Here is a 17,475-nt window from a genome sequence, read left to right as displayed (position 1 = left end):
ATTTCACAAAAGCATTCACACCAAAATAACATTGGTAATTAATAAATCAAAAGTACAAATATATATCTTAAATGATGCAACAATCTGTTCACCAAACCCTCCTCCTCTGCACTGTCTGAGGCTCAGGCTGACTGTCTGTCATTCTCAGACATGATCCCAGGCGGGAACATTCCCTGGCTTTCTCCAGGTTTCCTATCACATCGATGGCCTCCTCTACTGCCTCTGAGCTCAGGGCCGTAGACGCGTTGGCCCTGAACTTGGCCTCCAGGTCGTATTGACTCAGTGGCTTCCTCCAGTGGCCATAAAAGGTATCGCACCTGGCTGCGTGACGCTCCCCGTCATCCGTTTCTATCACGACCTCAGAGTACATTTTGTCAAAGCTGGGTTTGTTGTCTTTGGGCGTCTCTACCTTCACTTTGGACAGGAGCTCCTTCAGCGCAGGCCGGTTCACCTGTGCAGCATCGAAGGAAGCCACTGTCACCGTGTTATCCAACAGGGCGGAGCAGGCGTTGAACTGGAACGAGTGCCTGGCCTGGTGCTCTGTGGTGGGTGAAGGGCAGTCGATGTACTTGGAAGGAGGCACTCTGAGTGTCACCTGCCTGATGGCGCTTAGGTCAAAGTTCTCAGCTGCGGTTTGAAACTTCCCTCGGGCCGCCAGCGCAGCATCCACCACCCAGTGCATCCCCAGATGAGCAGGGATCCGCTTGACGGCCACATTTTGATCTTCCAACATCCATCTGAACCCGGCGGCGTCGCCCTCTGTCATCATGGACGGACTGTAGTCTGCGTAGTAAACCCCAAACCCGCTATCCAGGTCCAGGATGGCCGGGTTCCCCTCCAGCCCCATCTGAGCCAGTTTAGCAGCCTCCAAGCCTCTCCGAGCCGCGTTCCCGATGTGAAGAGGTTTGGTTTGAGTGGCGGCGTTGGCCAAGGGGGCACCGGCAGACGAGGCCGCGAGAGCCAGGGCGTGTCCGCACTGAGCCGGGGACAGACCCAGGAGCTTAGCCGAGGCTGCGGCGCTGCCCATCACCCCGACAACACTGGGAGGATGGAACCTGAGCACCAAAACAAAGAGATTGATTTTTGAATTAAAGGAGGTAAAGGTGAATAACTAAAACACTGCTGCAGACTCGAAAGGTGCTTCTAAAAATGTCTTTTCCTTATAGTCAGGGATCAAATGTGGTCAGCTTGAAAGTCACAACAAACTGATGTTCATTAACTTAGTTTGAAATTGAAATTACACAGTAACTTTGTCTAGTCAGTCATTACAAACAAGCGTCTCACCTTTTGGGGATGTTGCAGGCCTCCTTTGAGAACCTCAGGAGCCGCCCCTGCACCTCAATACCGATGTTGAAAGCCAGCAGTAGGTCCTGACCTGAGACCTCGACTGGCAGCGTGTCCACCAGGGCCAGCAGGGCAGGAAGCACGGCCCCAGAGGGATGAGTAGCAGGGTGCCACGTGTCATCAAAGTCCATGGAGTGAACCTGGCGGCGGGTAATGTTACAAAACACTTTAATTCATGTTTTCATTCAGTCTGACCGCTAATAAAGGGCACTTATTGCGTCAAACTTACCGCAATTCCATTGACAAAGGCAGCAAAATAAGGAGATAGAGTCACGTGTGGCTGTCCCCAAACACTGCTTCCTTCTTCAGATTTGAAGCACTGGAATCAAACATTATTAACAGCATGTAAATAAGCTTGTAAATCAGTATGAAATCAAATGCCTGGAGTGACATTTCCATCTATTATTACAGACGAGATGAACAAATAGCAGCATGAAAGGTCGAGGCTCTGGCATATGAAGACGCACAGGGAGCAGACAAACAATATGAACTCCAGGAAAAATGATGTAAACCCTGAAGTAAAGGGTCATATGAGGTCGCAGTAAATGCCACTTCTGAGCATTTAGACGCTGTAAAAGACCATTGGCAGCTTGGAATGTGAGTTTAAGAGCAACAAAGCGTAAGTAAAGTGGTTTAAAAATAAAAAACGACATGTTTTAATGTGTAAAGAGGAACAATTACAGCACATGGACATAAACTGCAAGAACAAAATGGCATAAAATAACACGCATTTATATAATAAAAGAAGAAAAGGAGGACAAATTCAGGACAAATTAGTTACATGAGTATTTTCCTACCTGGCTGTACTTGAGAGCTTTGTTGAAGACGTCTGTCCTTGTCCCTAAAAGTCCAACGCCGAGGGTGTCCAGTATCATCCTTTTGCTCCTGCTAATCACACCATCTGTCAGGTGAGTGGCGTTCAGGGCGCAGATAGCAGCTCCAAAGCTCTCTGTAATACCCTGGAGAGGTAGAACAGGGTCAGTACATCCAAACCTCTGAGCTCCACAGCTCCCCAGAGAATACACCTTTAAAGCTCTAACCAGGCAAGACAAGAATGACGCCTTTCTCTAATCTGTCCTTAAAGATAAAGATGCTTCAAATGGAACGTGAGGTTATAGTTATACAAGGTTTAAATGTTGAATAAAGATACAAATACAAATACAAATAATGAGTGCAGTGAGGAGCGAGTACCTTTCGCAGCATTGTTGTATCCCAGAACTCTAGAAATGACCAAAACAGAAGCACCTTTTATAGCTAATCAGCCACGTGGGAAGGCTGACGTGAGGCTGACTTCACAACTTTCCAATGTGTCTAAACTGATGAGAAGTGATGACTTTCGCAATGAGGTCTGGGGTTTTATTTCATTGTCTGCAAGGATCTTGACATCCCACAAAATCCCTGTTTTCTGCTTTTTTTTGCGATTTTGCATGAATCACATGCCACCTCAGAGGAAAAAGCAAGACGATGTGTCCGTACGGCACAGTGATAAGAGTTTGTTTTCGATCAAACAATTTGTTTTTCGATCAAACATGTGACTGGGGATGAAGCCTCTCCCGTGTTTCATCATAATGTCTGTGAGATGACGGGAATTTGGAAGTTTGCAAAGGGAAGTCTAAACAGGGAAATGACACCGAATGACACCACAAGTGTGTGACTCGGATGGCACCCTTGAGGCCCTTTGGGTGCTTTCCCCTAGTTTCATCCCCATCACCCCACTCGTTGACCTCATAAAGAGGGGAATGGAATGAAAAGCCAACTGAGCAATGTTTCTGCCATGTTTGGAGGCGATTGGAGGAACGGTGCTCAAATAGAAATACAGTACAAGCTGCTCTACAAATACAGTAGTAAGATATTACATATCAGTATTCTAACAGATTACTTTGACTACAGAAGATAAATGGTTGTTATCAATGGTTATGAACATTCACTGTCCCTATAATTGTTTCTATTATTCTTAGAGGGCATGTTTGATTCTCTCATTCTCTCTCTCTCTCTCTCTCTCTCTCTCTCTCTCTCTCCCTCTCTCTTTCTTTCTCTTTCTCTGTGTGTGTGTGTGTGTGTGTGTGTGTGTGTGTGTGTGTGTGTGTGTGTGTGTGTGTGTGTGTGTGTGTGTGTGTGTGTGTGTGTGTGTATGTGTGTGTGTGTGATTTCCGGTGAGGAAGACAGACAGAAAGCGAGCTGCATTTCCATCAGAGTTGCAATGGGTGTCACTCTTTCCATACTTTTCCTAACTACATGTTCATTTTGGAATAACTTGACATAACAGGGTTGCTGGGTGCTGCTGGGTAACACACACACAAACACAAAAACACACAGGAATGCCCCCTCTTGACCTAAACTGCTTTGCATATTTAGTTAATGTTGAGTGTTATCATAAGCATCATCAATTTTGCATATTGGAAATAATCTGCAAAGTTGAATAACATTTCAGTCTGCAGATAAGCTGAACACAGTAACTACAGTATCTGCAAACTTTAGAGATTTAACATCTTCATAAGTACTTTTATCAGTTAGTACATTTTAGCTGACTCAGCTTTACAATGTTTTACTTGTAATATTACACTAGATTATTATAGCCACTATTTAATGAATATCTTTCTTCTTCATCTCTGATAAGAAGCTTATTAACTTGCTCACACACACACATACGGACACACACACACATTCACCCTCTAGGTTTGTGTGAAATGTTCATTTAGCTGAGGACCCCCTCCCCTCTCTCTCTCTCTCTCTCTCTCTCTCTCTCTCTCTCTCTCTCTCTCTCACACACACACACACACACACACACACACACACACACACACACACACTCTGGGCTACATAAGCAGACTCTGCCACTCTCCCGGCTCAGTGTCTCCGCTGGTCCCCGGTCTCCCATCATGGCTCTGGCGGACACAGACAGCGGAGTGTCCGGATGCGCAGAGTCCGGCTGCCCGTTGTTCCCAGAGATCATCGAGCTGAACGTCGGCGGGCAGGTCTACGTCACCAGACACAAAACACTTATCGCCGTGCCAGATTCTCTACTATGGACCATGTTCAGCAAGAAGTCCCCCAAGGAGTTGGCGAGGGACAGCAAAGGGCGCTTCTTCCTGGACCGGGACGGCTTCTTGTTCCGTTACATCCTCGATTACCTCCGAGATCTAAACTTGGTCCTCCCTGACTACTTCCCCGAGAAAAGTCGTCTGCAAAGGGAGGCGGACTTCTTCCAGCTGCGGGACCTCACCAAGCGCCTCAGTCCCCGGGTGAGTAAAGACAATTCAATGAGCGAGGAGATCAGCCAGAGCGACACCGAGGAAGGCGCGCAGCAGAGCGGCGGCGGAGGAGGAGGAGGCGGCGGTGGTGGCAGCTTCTCCGGCGGCGCGGAGACTTTACGCACGCTGTCGGTCAGCGGTGCCCTGCGCTCCCCGTCACTGGACTCCAGGAGGTCGGGCTACATCACGATAGGATACCGGGGCTCGTACACCATCGGGAGAGACATCCAAACCGACGCCAAATTCCGGAGAGTGGCGCGCATCACGGTGTGCGGGAAGACGTCCCTGGCCAAGGAGGTGTTTGGAGACACGCTGAACGAGAGCAGAGACCCGGACCGGCCCCCGGAGAGATACACGTCCCGGTACTACCTGAAGTATAATTTCCTGGAGCAGGCGTTTGATAAGCTGACCGAGTCGGGCTTCCACATGGTGGCGTGCAGCTCCACGGGCACCTGCGCGTACACCAGCAACGACCCGAACGAGGACAAAATATGGACCAGCTACACTGAATATGTCTTCTGCCGGGATTAAACTCACTATAGACACGTTATACTGGTGTAGATAGACATTCCACAGTATAATGTAGACAGGGGAATGTCCTTTTTAAGAGAAAATGTGCATTCCATGTGTTGAATGGCAACGTTCGTCAAGGGCAAGTGAAGGCAACACTCACCCTGCTAAAATGTTTATTTTATGCCCGTTGTGCACAAAACACGGCCAGATAAATTGATTTATTGCCACGTTCAGAGGTTAACTAGAGTTACAGAATACAGATAAACGTTTTCTGAAGGGAAATGATGCAATTCGAATATTTAAAATGACACATGACACTACACACTCATCTGAAGCCCCTTTTTGCAGTTATATATCAACAAAATGGCATCGTATGCGTTTATAATCAGTGCATGTTAATGTTTCAGTCACATCTGACTCTGACTGAGTAATATGTGAAGTCAGCACCACCAGAGCAGAGGAGCGGCGAAGTATTCAGTGTTATTGTGACTTCTAGGCTTGCTTGAACACTTATTTGCCCAAGTTTTGTGTAATCTAATCCGCTCACAAGCTGTTCTGTCACTGACATGATTGTAACCATGTGTATCTGCTTTGGTAGATCTGTGTTTGTTAAGCTGTTCAGATGTAATAAAAAGAACCTCTTCTACTGTGTTATTCTCAGCCCTTTGCCAATCATGGTATGTTGTTTTGAAGATGAGTGTGTGGTGTGTAAGCAGCAGCAACAGCAGCAGCGGTTGGCACTCCTCTCTCCTCACCTCTGTAAATGTTACTCACAGGGAAATCAAAGCCAGTCAGCCTCAGTGAGTGATACATGAGCCAGACACCTTCAACACGTGGCACTGAAGCATGAGCACCAAACACACTGATGAAACCACGTAGGAACGTACAGGATCTCTCCCGTTCGCCGGTCTGATTGTGGAATCTGCAGTTTTGCGGCCCTGTTTTGTATTCTGAGCTCTCTACATTCAGTGCCAAACTATTTTACGTTATTATTGAAGTGCACAGCCTGAGCCTGACAGACCTCCACGTCAGATAAACATACTGAGTTTCCACCCTCGTCATTTTGTCATATAAATTCACCAGCATGCTGTCTAGATGCAAATACTGCAGCTGTGCAAACATGATGTCATTATCATTTCAAGAGTAAATAATGAAAGGGTCCAGCTGCACACAAATAAGGGGGTCCGTCTTGCCAGGGATTGTGAATGAACGGAGGGTCGTTTGGTGTACCTCTGCTACGAGGGCAGAATTATGGCTGATTAGTGTACACACGGCTATGGAATATGTATTACATTCAAAATACACAGTAAATAAAAACATACAAATGGTCTAAGATAGAGCTCCATAAGTAGGATTACAGAGCATCAGGGATTTATAGTGCAGCATCAGCACATGACCCCCGTGGACATCCTCCCTGAGGACACATTACGCGTGTTTATGTGCTAAACACATCTGCCCGCTTCACTTTAACAGTCTGCTTGCTCTTTAAAAGGTACCAGGGAAAGGGAGGTTTGGATGGGAACAGAAATAATCTCTGGGACAGTGACCTCTCTGGGGATCATGCCAAACCTTAGAATCATTAAAGTTATCATGACCATAACTGGTAATTATCTAGAATATGCAAATGTTTGCCCTCTATTCATAGATGATACAAGTCATAGGGGACAACTGATGTGGATTTCCTTCCTTGTTGGTATTCTAAATTAGGGGTCTAGTTTGAAACCACTGTGATGCTTTAATTTATAAAACACACAATGATCCACTGTTATTGTCCCCCGCTGCAGAACAGATGTGCACGCTGAGTGAGAACAGGTCGTTTAAGGTGCTGTTTCTTCAAGGCGCACACAGAAAAGTATCAGGTTTTGTAACTTTGACTATGCTCACACACTAGAAATGGGGTCAAATAAGAAAAAAAAAACACAACATGTCCCCTAGGTGACATTTGGTCTATGGTTCCATTTACTTTTTAAATCATACATTCATTCATGATAATGTTATCTTGCCAGTGTATGATGGACACAGGCTTTGTGGAAAGCATATACAAAGCCCCGTTATAACCAAGTAAGGCCACTCTAAATCTGAGCTTGACCAGGCTGCCATGACAAGTTCATGTGAAATTAATAAACAAATGGATGGGAGAGGAAAAACATCCAGCTATCTTCCATTGTATAAGCAAATATGATAATTTTTCACAAACATTCTCTTGGCTATGACTCAGTGCTTCTCCTGGTTGTGGATGTAGATTTGGATGTGCATGTTTGTGAAGACTCAGACAGCTGCTGTGCTTTATTTCACTGGGTTCACAAACATCTACTGCTGAGTTGGCGAAAACAGCACTGGTAAACACATTGAAATGACTAAAACGGCGCCACTTATATGAAATGTGTACTAAAATGCACATTAAATGCAAAACTGAAGTAACTGAGATAAGTCCATAGCAATAACTGCAGAAATGTTAATGTTTATAGCTTGGTTTCTGCCAAAAAACGCCTTATTTCTGCAGGGTGTGCAGTGCTTTGCAGTGCCTCAAGATATCTAAAGCTGTAACTCGATAGCTACAACCTACATGAGGGAATAACTAGTAAGGGGAATGCTTAGAACAAACATTAAAACATTACATTAAAACAAGCTGGTATTTGCACTGTTAATAAACAAAGCAAATGTGTTTTAAGCAATTTCAATTGACCGAAGCTGATGAAATAAATTCCATTTAGTCTGTATTGTTGCGTGTTTGGCATTCTAAAGCTCCCTCATGTGATTTTGAATACAAATCTACGTCATCGCACTTTTAACTTTGATAATACCGAATCCTGAGAACATAAGAGCATAAGAGCTTGTTTTTAATATCTAACCACTGTAAATCCAGAGCCACACCACATGGTGATTACTCAGCAGTTTCCTGTCTCCCACCTCGCCTGCATTGGGCCAGAAGCAGGGAAACACCCAGTATTGGTCACCAGCACACTACAGTGCACCACAGATATAAATAAGGATTGACTCACACCCACACCAACATGTATTTGGAGAGGAACTATTCACATTCAAGCCCTTTCTGCACCTCCACAGATGAATACAGTTGATACAGTTGTAATTTGATCTCTTGTGCAAATTAAAGGCCAAACAACAATGAGATAGACCTTTATTTTGAGTATTAAATTCACAGCCTCTTTGCTATTGAAAAGGTAATTTACAGCATTTTGATATCTGGTAATGAGATGATATATGTCTAGTAATTACATTTCGTATTTAGGGAGAAATCTCTGCAAAAGGCATGTGAATGAGTTCAAATTGAGAAAGCAGACGTGCACGCCTCAGGCAAGGCCAAACAAGCCCGCTAGAACAAATCATATCATCTCTCACAACTATTGAGGATACATCAAAATAGTTCGAAATGTGTAATGAATCAGACTCAGCTCAGATACAAATGAGTCACTGTTGCACATTTCTTCCCAGTTTGTTACTGTGCAGCAAATCCATTAAAGGTGTAAAAGGATTTTGTATATGAAGTGAAATGGTTACTTTCAAGACAAGTCACACCTTCATTCTTACATGCACAAGAATGAAGAGGAACAATGTGTGTGTAAAGCTCCTTTGGTATGTGTTGCACCTGGCACCACATACTGTCATGCATATATTTGAGCTGAGATCCTCATGCAGATCCAGGCCTATATTGCACCTCTTGATAGTCTAGTGATGGAATACATATGCTAGGTTTCCCTCCAGTGTGATTGGTGTATTAGGAAATGCAACAGTATGACAAAATGAAGCGTTCCTCTTTGGAGGTAATAGCATGGATACAAGGACGGAGCTGTGAGACAAGGTGAATGGACTAGGAGGGCTTTGAAAGAGCGAGATCTGCATGTGTGAATTCCGGGTCTTCTCCCTCAGACCGGGCGCTGATTCTCCTGGCGTGAACCTCAGCAGATCTGAATTGCTTGAATTTAACGCATGGGTTGTCTTATTTAGATCAAAGTCTTTTTTCATCAGCATGAGTAACTCCAAAAACCAACAGCTTTATTATTCTAATTAAATTCAGAGTCAGAAACACATTTCCAACCTGACAAGCCACACCACACACACATCCTGCTGTTATGAGAAAGCACAACATGATATTTCACGATGATGATGATGATGATGTTGATGATTAATAAAAGGAAACACTTCCCCTAAGATTAAGACAATGATATTGAAAAACTGAATGAGTGTAATTTGTCGCTCTGTTGGATGTGAGCACTGGACACAGGGCGAGACGTAAAGATACAAGGCCTAAAATGAGACCGAGACAGAAGCAAAAACATGAGACGAGTATGCCAGTAATGTTATGACACCAATAACACCTGGGTAAACACAACCCACATATGGTAAATGATGCTGCTGGTAGTATGTTGCACCCATTCAGCATAAACCTCCATACAAAAATGACGCTAATCCTCAAAATAAAGGTGTAACCAAGTGTTTTGGAGGTTATGGGCCATTTGGGGTTGATTGGTATTGCTTCTATTGGTATAGCTTCTATATTTTCTCACCTTATATAGTGGTGGGTGTGGGTCTGGGGCTAGGGTTAGCACTACAGTTCCCACAAAAGTTATACCAGTCAACTCCAAATTACCCCAAACATGCTCCTGTTTTCAGCTTTACCCTATTTAAATGTATCTAAATTTCCTTCAGACCTTCATACTTTCAGGTACAGAAACCATTCAAACATTCACACTTCGACCAGGCACATCTTCTTCTTCAGCATTTGGCCAAAATGATCAGGAGCTGCAATTACAGCACATTTTCTTCTTAGAAATGCGTTCATTCACATATGCCACCATTTGCGCTCAGTAGCCTCCTGACTTTTGCCGTGTGTTCAACTGAGCCGTAGTGCTGCTTCAACCGTTCACGTCACCATTAACTCTCCCACATTACAATACCAGCCGCGTTCTTTTGAAAATTACAGTCATCAAATAGAAAATGCTATTTCCACAGCTGCATGTATTGGTTGCCATATGTGTGTGTGTGTGTGTGTGTCCCACACACACACACACACACACACACACACACACACACACACACACACACACACACACACACACACACACACACACACACACACACACACACTAATCTCATAGAAAGCCCTTTCATTTGAGAGCATTCCCAAGGTTATTGCAAATCATCTGTTTCTATTGAGGAAGGCATTTGCTACCTGCTTGATGCCTGCAGCTCTTCTGTGACTGGGTCTTGATGGCAGATAACCTTTACATGCTTTCTGTTTGATCCCTGATCAAACGGCGCTCACATCCATTTTCTGACCATTCTCATCTGTGCATGGTTCAGTGTACAAAGTAAAAATGTCTCTCAGGTCAGGGTCTTGGGTCAGGGTCTTTTTCAGGATGGCCATCATTAAGTACTTTTCTCCTTTTGTTTGGGGAGCAGCAAAAGTGTTGACATTTGAACCATAAACACATTATTTCCATGCCACAACTCGCTGAGCTCACAAATACTCACAAATGGTCTAATTTACTGTGTGGGTCAGCAATGACAGGGTTCAGTCATGGATGCAGCCAGGGTTTTGGAATTACCGAGGTCAGACAAATTGAAGGTTTTTAAGTGCATTTCTGGATGATTTAAAGACTGAAAAGCCATTTGAAGAACACAGAAACAAAGCAGAAATTATATAAAATTAACATCTACAAAGACAACCCATTAGCTTTTTTGTGAACAAATGTTTTTTTCATTTTTTACATAATGAATGTACAAAGTTGAACTCTACAGCACAAGCACTGAACACACAACCCATTACCTATACAGTACACTAGACATTATCTAGTATAGCCCATTATTCTCTCCCTCTCTCGCTCTCTCACTCTCTCACTCTATCTCTCTGTGTGTGTGTGTATGAACCTATGTTGATTGAAAATTTCCCTTGCTCTTTCCCTCCACCTCTTCACTTAGTCGTGGAATTGACATGAAATAAGACAGATACAGACACACATACATTATGAACATCAGTGAGTGCAAAGGCAACAGGGAAATCTAATTTAAGCTAATTACTAATCTTCAAAACATATGTGACCTTTCCATGGAGGGCGAGCTGGAGCCTCCTGTGGCCAGACGCATGGGAACTCTCTGCTCGTTCAGTTTGATTTTCCAGTAAACATGCATAAAGCACTAGTGTGTTTACCACCCAAACACTCAACTTACTATGCTGATGTTTATTTTTCTATCTGAAATAATGACTGGGGTCTGGACCTCTGTGACCCTCCTTTGCTGGCTCAGCTGTGTTCAGTTGTGGTTGCGGTTTCTATTCAGTGGTATTCGCATGAATCAAGCTTTCTGAGCCACTGCTATGCTGGATTGAGGTTTTTCCACGTCTGGGTTGGCTGGGATGAGAAGCATTTGTGCGTGTGTGGGAGGCAGAAGGGGAGTGCAGCAGCGTTAGTCAGCCACTTAGGCCACATTTGCACCTTGCATCAATATGCACTCTGGATCTATATAGATTGTTGCATGACAGGCAACAACCAACACTCCTTCACACCTTGTAGGCCCATTATGTAAATGTCTCATCATGTTATAAAATGTTATCTATTCTTATTCTAGTTCACTTTTTTGATATAGAATGCCAATACATATGATCTTGGATGTTAATACTTTCCCACACGAGGCAATAATAAGATTGCATTGTGATCTTCCCTGCCAGGCAACATAAGATTATTGTGATTGAAGTATATTTACATGCTCACTATTACTACGGTTATATTTGTGGCTGTAAATAAATGGATTGTTTATATGTTTGACTAAATTGAATCTGCTAAACTGTTCACACAAGGCCTAATTAAACAAAATCCCTTTAAGTTGCATTCCTTTCTGGAGTGAGGGAATCAGCTTTCAGGTGGAGAAAGAGGATAATTGCTACACAGCAGCAGCTCCACATGAAATACACGGTCATTACTGCACTGCCAAGGGAAAAAGCAATTAATTCTTTAAGATCTATCCTCACCTCAGAATGTCTAAGTCCAATTATTATCCCCTCACTGCTCTCACAAATGATACTTTGCTCATATTAAAGACTAGTTTCACCAATGTGGTTCTGAAATAGTTTCCGTCTGATTTTTCCGCTACTGGCTGGAAAATTACAAAAACAAAAATGATGAATAGGTTTGCGGTTAATGTTGTTCCTGACATTATTCTTGAATTTACATTCTTTCAGATAGAACTGTTGCCAAAATCTTCCGAGTTTGTGTGAGTGTCTTTCAAACACAGGTTTTAGATTTCATGCAAACTACAATTTGAAAATGTGTTTCCATGGATTAGACCATGTGGAGTCTACAGTATAATTATATGAGTAGGAAGACCAATTTTCCTGTTTTGTTTGACTTTGCAGATTTCCAGAGGATGGAATTTTTCAATGAAAATAACAATAACTTTGTGTAACCCTTGGATAACCTTCAAATACACTTAGCTGACTTTGATATTTCATTTTGTGAACCAAGAGGCAAAGGAACTAAATGCTCAGTCTGAGGATCTACTAAAGTTGAATATACAAAAACATTCACATTCAGCAGTATTTGTCATGAGAATGCAAATCTTCACCTGTCCACTAGGTGTCACCCCTGAGTTTGACACCTGTACCCAGTCACCTGACCATAGTTTGTTAAAGTTGATGAACTAAACCACGAGACTGAATGTATTGCTTTCTTTCACATCAGCAATCATCCAAAGACAAAGTATGCTTGCAGATGTTGATGACATGTAGAGTAATAGATCTAGTATTGCCAGCGAGTGATTAATTTGGAATTAAAGCTTGACAGAAGACTGAACATGACCCTAACACAGAGGCAACTGTTATAGCGTATATCAGCCCCTCAAACGTTTTTACCAGATTTTTTATGCAGTACTGAAAAACTTTCTATTTACCACATAATTATCACATTATTTTTTTACTATCCACTTTACTTTACGATGATCAAAGATGATCAAAGATGATCAAAGATGATCAAAGATGAAAGTCTGTGAGGAAGCAGCGAAACATTCACTGCATGAATAAAAGCAAAAACATCCAGCAAAAAGTATTTCACAGGTGACTTTAGTTCTCTTGCCTTGAGCTTTGCTACATTATTCATCTGCTGACAATCCTCTATTTGTTGTAGGAGAAACTCTGGAGGAGTTGATGGAAACCCCTACAGATATTATGTAACATAAGCCAAATCAATATGAACTGACAGGAACACACTACAGGTTGTTATTCCTCTTTTGTGTGGTCTCTTCTTTTTATCCGGCCTCCACAAGGGGGGAAAAAACGCAGCGTCGCAGTCTGTTTGCTGTCAAATTTGTTCAATCGGTAACTGGGGGAAATGATCACAGGGATGTCTGATTCCTCCGCTGGAGAATCTGTTCTCTCCGATGAGACACATCAGCCCGAGTCTGACAGCCGGGCAGGCAGGAGATATTCATCACCAGTTTAAAACCAGCATTCCAATAGGGAAATGCTGTCTGAGGACAAAAGCATGGATGCTGTAGGTATGGTGGAATTTCTGTGATCTCAACAATCTGTGTGCTGCACATTTGGCATTAAACTGATTCTGTGTGCAGAGATACAAACACTGGTTTAGTAAAAGCACAACAGCTGCTTGAATCTTTCCAGCTGACAGATGTCTCCTCTCCTCTGTTTACAGGCTCCAGCTCGATTAGATAACTAGGGCGAAGACGCTCCCCTCATCAGAGCCGGCTTTTAATTCACACTCACGATACACGCGCAGGCTACCCCGGCGAGGGCATGACATCAGTTACCAAGGATACATACCAGACGGCGGCTTAAAGCCCATTGCCTGCTTTAACAATTCTGTCCAAGCCACACGTTTCACAAAATGCAAAGTAAGAACTGCTTCAGATTCACAAAGAGGTGCTTGAGTTCGACAGGAAATCAGAATGAAATGTTGTGCCACAGGAGCTCCGTCCTCCGAGCAGAGCTTAGGCGGCCTGTCCTGGCAAGCACCAATGGATTTAGTTTGATACTAGAAAAGCATTAGAGCAGAGAACAATTTCATGAAACACATTTGGGTGCAGTGGTGTTTCTTATTTATCAGTGCTGCCACAACTCAAACAATACATGCAAACACTGTTCATTCCAATTCGATAACAGTGGTTAACCTTGCCGTTTCTTTAAAATCATGATGTCATTATGCGCCAATTTAATTAAAGTAACAGCACACACTTCATTTGAGCTTTTTTCTGCCCTCTGTGTTGTAAAAATGTCAAAGACTGTGGCTATTGTTAGAAGAATAATATTCCAAGGCCTGTTTATCTAAATTCAATACAAATAAAGCAAATCAATAATGTCTTCAATCGATCATTTTCATCTGCGTCACAATGTCACATGACACTGTTACTTGGCAGATCTGTGTTTAGGATCAATGACATTTTTGCCTGTTACCTCATTTTATTCAATGTGACTGAAGATTTGTTTACCATCTACTTTCTGTTCATGTCGGATCCTCCCTTACACAATAACGAATCATAGTTTTGATATATTCCCATGTAACCTATGATGTTCAAAGGGGTTCCTGGTGATCTCGTCCCGCTCAAGCAGAGTGGTGACGTCTCTGTGCGTCACAGTCTCGGCATTTTGTCTGCGTTGAGCCCAGCACTCTGCAGGTAGCATCAAAATACAAAATATGGATCAATGGTCCAAATCTCTCACTTGCATCCAGCAGGAGGTCACAAAGCATCTTTGTTCTGTCATGCGGCGCTGTGAGTCCACAAAAGCTCCTAGTATCGAGTCATGCCAGTCACGGTGTGAGTAATGCACTCTGAGATGACCTCATAGACAAAAACAGCTTACAGAACATTGTCCGTGCTCTGTTGCCAAAACTATAATATCATGACCTTCATTTCTGCTGACTGAGTGTGTGACACACTGTTGTCTGAAAAGGTGAAAAGAAGAAGTTGTACTTTCTTTCTCCAGACTGTTGTCTTTTGGATAGATAGGAAGTCCTTTAATAGCCTAGTTGTGGTTCCTGTGCTGGATTCTCCTTGCGAGGGTAAGACAACAGTGTATATGAACAATAATCTGATAGTGCTGAAGGACAGAAGAGCAAAATTCTGCCTTTAGACACACACAGACTCCAGATCGCTGTGCTCGAGCGCGTTTAGAAGGTTGAGTGTGATGTGGAGCTGCATGATACAGCCTCACACCTCTACTTCATCATTTCTGGATCAAATTCAAGTGGTGGATTAGTTGAGATAGTGGGTAGTGGAAAATAAGGCCCTGAGAGCCTGCTGGGTAGTGAGAGTGCTCGGGCTACTGTACGTCCTTTTGATTGTTTTAGGGAAACAGATTAATCCGCTTCAATTGAGGTTGAGAATATTCTGTGACGTGAGCTGGAGATGACCCGTGAAGACTCCGCCTATCTCTAAATAGCTATTTCACACTCCGGTGCACACAAGGCGGCCGTGTTGTTAGCTGATGACGACAGAGCGACAGGTGGTCTGAAGAGTTTCACTCGGAACATTCCATTTTTGCTGAGGAGCAGAGATCGCAGACGGGTGACATTAAAATGGCCCCCTTGTCAACTCGGGGAAGACAAAGAGAATTTTCTGGGAATATAAAGGTCGCGGGAAAGGTCACCGGGAAGGCAGTGTTATCAATATGCCAGCTGCTCGATTTGGCGTCAAGATATGTTTTGTGAGCTTACAGTACAGGCATATAGAGTATTTGTAGATCTCGTCAAAAGGAGCAACTGTTACATCTGTGCAGCTTCATCACCTCTTTATAGGGAATCAATTCTGCTTCTCCGCTGCTTGTTGTCGTGTCCATTAGTTCAATAGTGCAATCCTCCTGAGCCAGGTATTTCTATTCTACACCACACAATCAATTAGAGCAGAGAGAGCGGCTCGGTGACTGCCGGGACACGACCTGATAACTTGTGGAGAGGAGGTTTGGGAGAAGGGCCGTGCTGTGGGATAGAGACCAGTCGCTGCTATATGGATTGAGTAATGACGCATGATTGAGTGAGATGATGATACAGGCCTGTCTAACACCTGGCAAGAAAATGTGACATCTGCATCTGGACAGCGTAGCAGTGACAAGATGAATGCAGGCAAGGACAAAAGGCCATGTAGAGGGTTAAAGCCATGTAGGAGGTTAAAAGCACTCTCTCTCCCCTGGACAAGCTTCCTCCAACTTGTCTTTATAACTAATGATGTCCTTGTGTGAACTCTCTGCTGCGTCACTGTGTTCTAGGTGCAGGTTCCAATTCCCGGAAAGTCTCAACTCCTCTCCTGATTCAAAATGCGGAGAGAGGAGAGTGTTTGAGGGGGTGGAGGTGGAGGTGGTGTGAGGTCGATGGGGGGGCGGATCTTTTCAATCTGTAGCTGGATTTGATCTCACAAACGCGTCCCAGCTGTACAGATTATGTTTACACCTGGCAAGTAGTGACAGAGATGTGATCAGCATGCCAGCCCAGTGTCGTCTGGTACACTGGGTTGAATGCCAACGTGCACGTTCAGAACGCCGGGCATTAACATATTCCCTCCTTATCATGGAAATCGTGACTTGAGGTGTGAACCGAGGCTACAGAGGTGTTTAATCACAGTTATCTGTTATAATAGATAAAGACATAGTTTTGATTTGCTGCTATATAAGGGAACAGAATTACACTCCGAGCCTTTCATCAGGTGAGGAATTCTATCTTCATAACCTTCATAAGTTTCAATAATATGCGTATGGTATTGCATGCGCGTTATTGCTTCTGTGTGTGTGTGTGTGTGTGTGTGTGTGTGTGTGTATGTGTGTGTGCCTGCTTTGATGCTGACCTCTCTCTGGTCAATCTTCTTTGTTGTTATCTGTCTGGCTCTGGAATGGCACAAGCTCCTGGAGGAATAACTCTCTCTCTCTCTCTCTCTCTCTCTCTCTCTCTCTCTCTCTCTCTCTCTCACTCTCTACCTGCAGTTTTGTTTGTCTTTTGCTGCCACGGTGATGTCGGGGGCCCCACAGGGACGCTGTGTTTGCTGCTGCCGCTGTGTAAATGTTGATAACATTTCAACTCTTCACCGTCCTGACTAGAGGAGACAGTAAAGTGAAGTAATAGCATTTAACAGTCTGACATATGAGGCGTGCAGCTTCAAACGAATGCCTGCTTGGCTCGTCGAGGAAGTCAATTAGATTTCAAAGGTCATAATTACCAGACTCTGTTTCTATCTGTTATGTTGTGTTTTTAAGTTTGATAGAACACCGAGGTCATTCTGTCATGGTCGCCATTGTAGGAAACATTTTACACGAGGAGTTGCTGCCTGTGATTTAAAGTCAGTTTCACAATTTATTCTCTTGAAATTCTGCGATGAATCACTGGATAAGTTGTTACATTTATTCCATTTATCTGCT

At 43.5% G+C, this 17,475-nt stretch overlaps 2 protein-coding genes across 2 annotated transcripts; one reads left to right on the top strand and one right to left on the bottom strand.

Moving 5' to 3' along the window:
- acod1 (aconitate decarboxylase 1) lies at positions 1-2,640 on the bottom strand. Its single transcript, XM_076165682.1, has 5 exons — positions 2,536-2,640; positions 2,142-2,303; positions 1,574-1,663; positions 1,285-1,484; positions 1-1,055 (listed from the first exon to the last, which is right to left on the bottom strand). The coding sequence occupies exons 1-5, from the start codon at positions 2,545-2,547 to the stop codon at positions 89-91; spliced, it is 1,431 nt and encodes a 476-aa protein (XP_076021797.1). The 5' UTR covers positions 2,548-2,640; the 3' UTR covers positions 1-88.
- Positions 2,641-4,064: 1,424 nt separating this feature from the next.
- On the top strand, positions 4,065-5,292 carry kctd12.1 (potassium channel tetramerisation domain containing 12.1). Its single transcript, XM_076165683.1, has one exon. The coding sequence runs from the start codon at positions 4,224-4,226 to the stop codon at positions 5,124-5,126; it is 903 nt and encodes a 300-aa protein (XP_076021798.1). The 5' UTR covers positions 4,065-4,223; the 3' UTR covers positions 5,127-5,292.
- The last annotated feature ends 12,183 nt before the right edge of the window (positions 5,293-17,475 follow it).

Source organism: Genypterus blacodes, unplaced genomic scaffold (assembly GCF_046128005.1).
Source record: "Genypterus blacodes isolate CSIRO-AG114 ecotype Tasmania unplaced genomic scaffold, CSIRO-AGI_Gbla_v1 ptg000148l_1, whole genome shotgun sequence".
In the NCBI taxonomy this organism is placed as follows: Eukaryota; Metazoa; Chordata; class Actinopteri; order Ophidiiformes; family Ophidiidae; genus Genypterus; species Genypterus blacodes.
The sequence above is the reverse complement of the archived record's forward strand: the minus strand, read 5'-3'. Positions and strand labels throughout refer to the sequence as shown.

Coding starts and splice junctions, on each gene's coding strand:
- acod1 (XM_076165682.1), bottom strand. Junction 1,664..2,141: donor AAGCTCTCAAGTACAGCCAG/GTAGGAAAATAC, acceptor GTTTGATTCCAG/TGCTTCAAATCTGAAGAAGG. Junction 1,485..1,573: donor CCTTTGTCAATGGAATTGCG/GTAAGTTTGACG, acceptor ACCCGCCGCCAG/GTTCACTCCATGGACTTTGA.
- kctd12.1 (XM_076165683.1), top strand. CDS start 4,224: ATGGCTCTGGCGGACACAGACAGCGGAGTGTCCGGATGCGCAGAGTCC.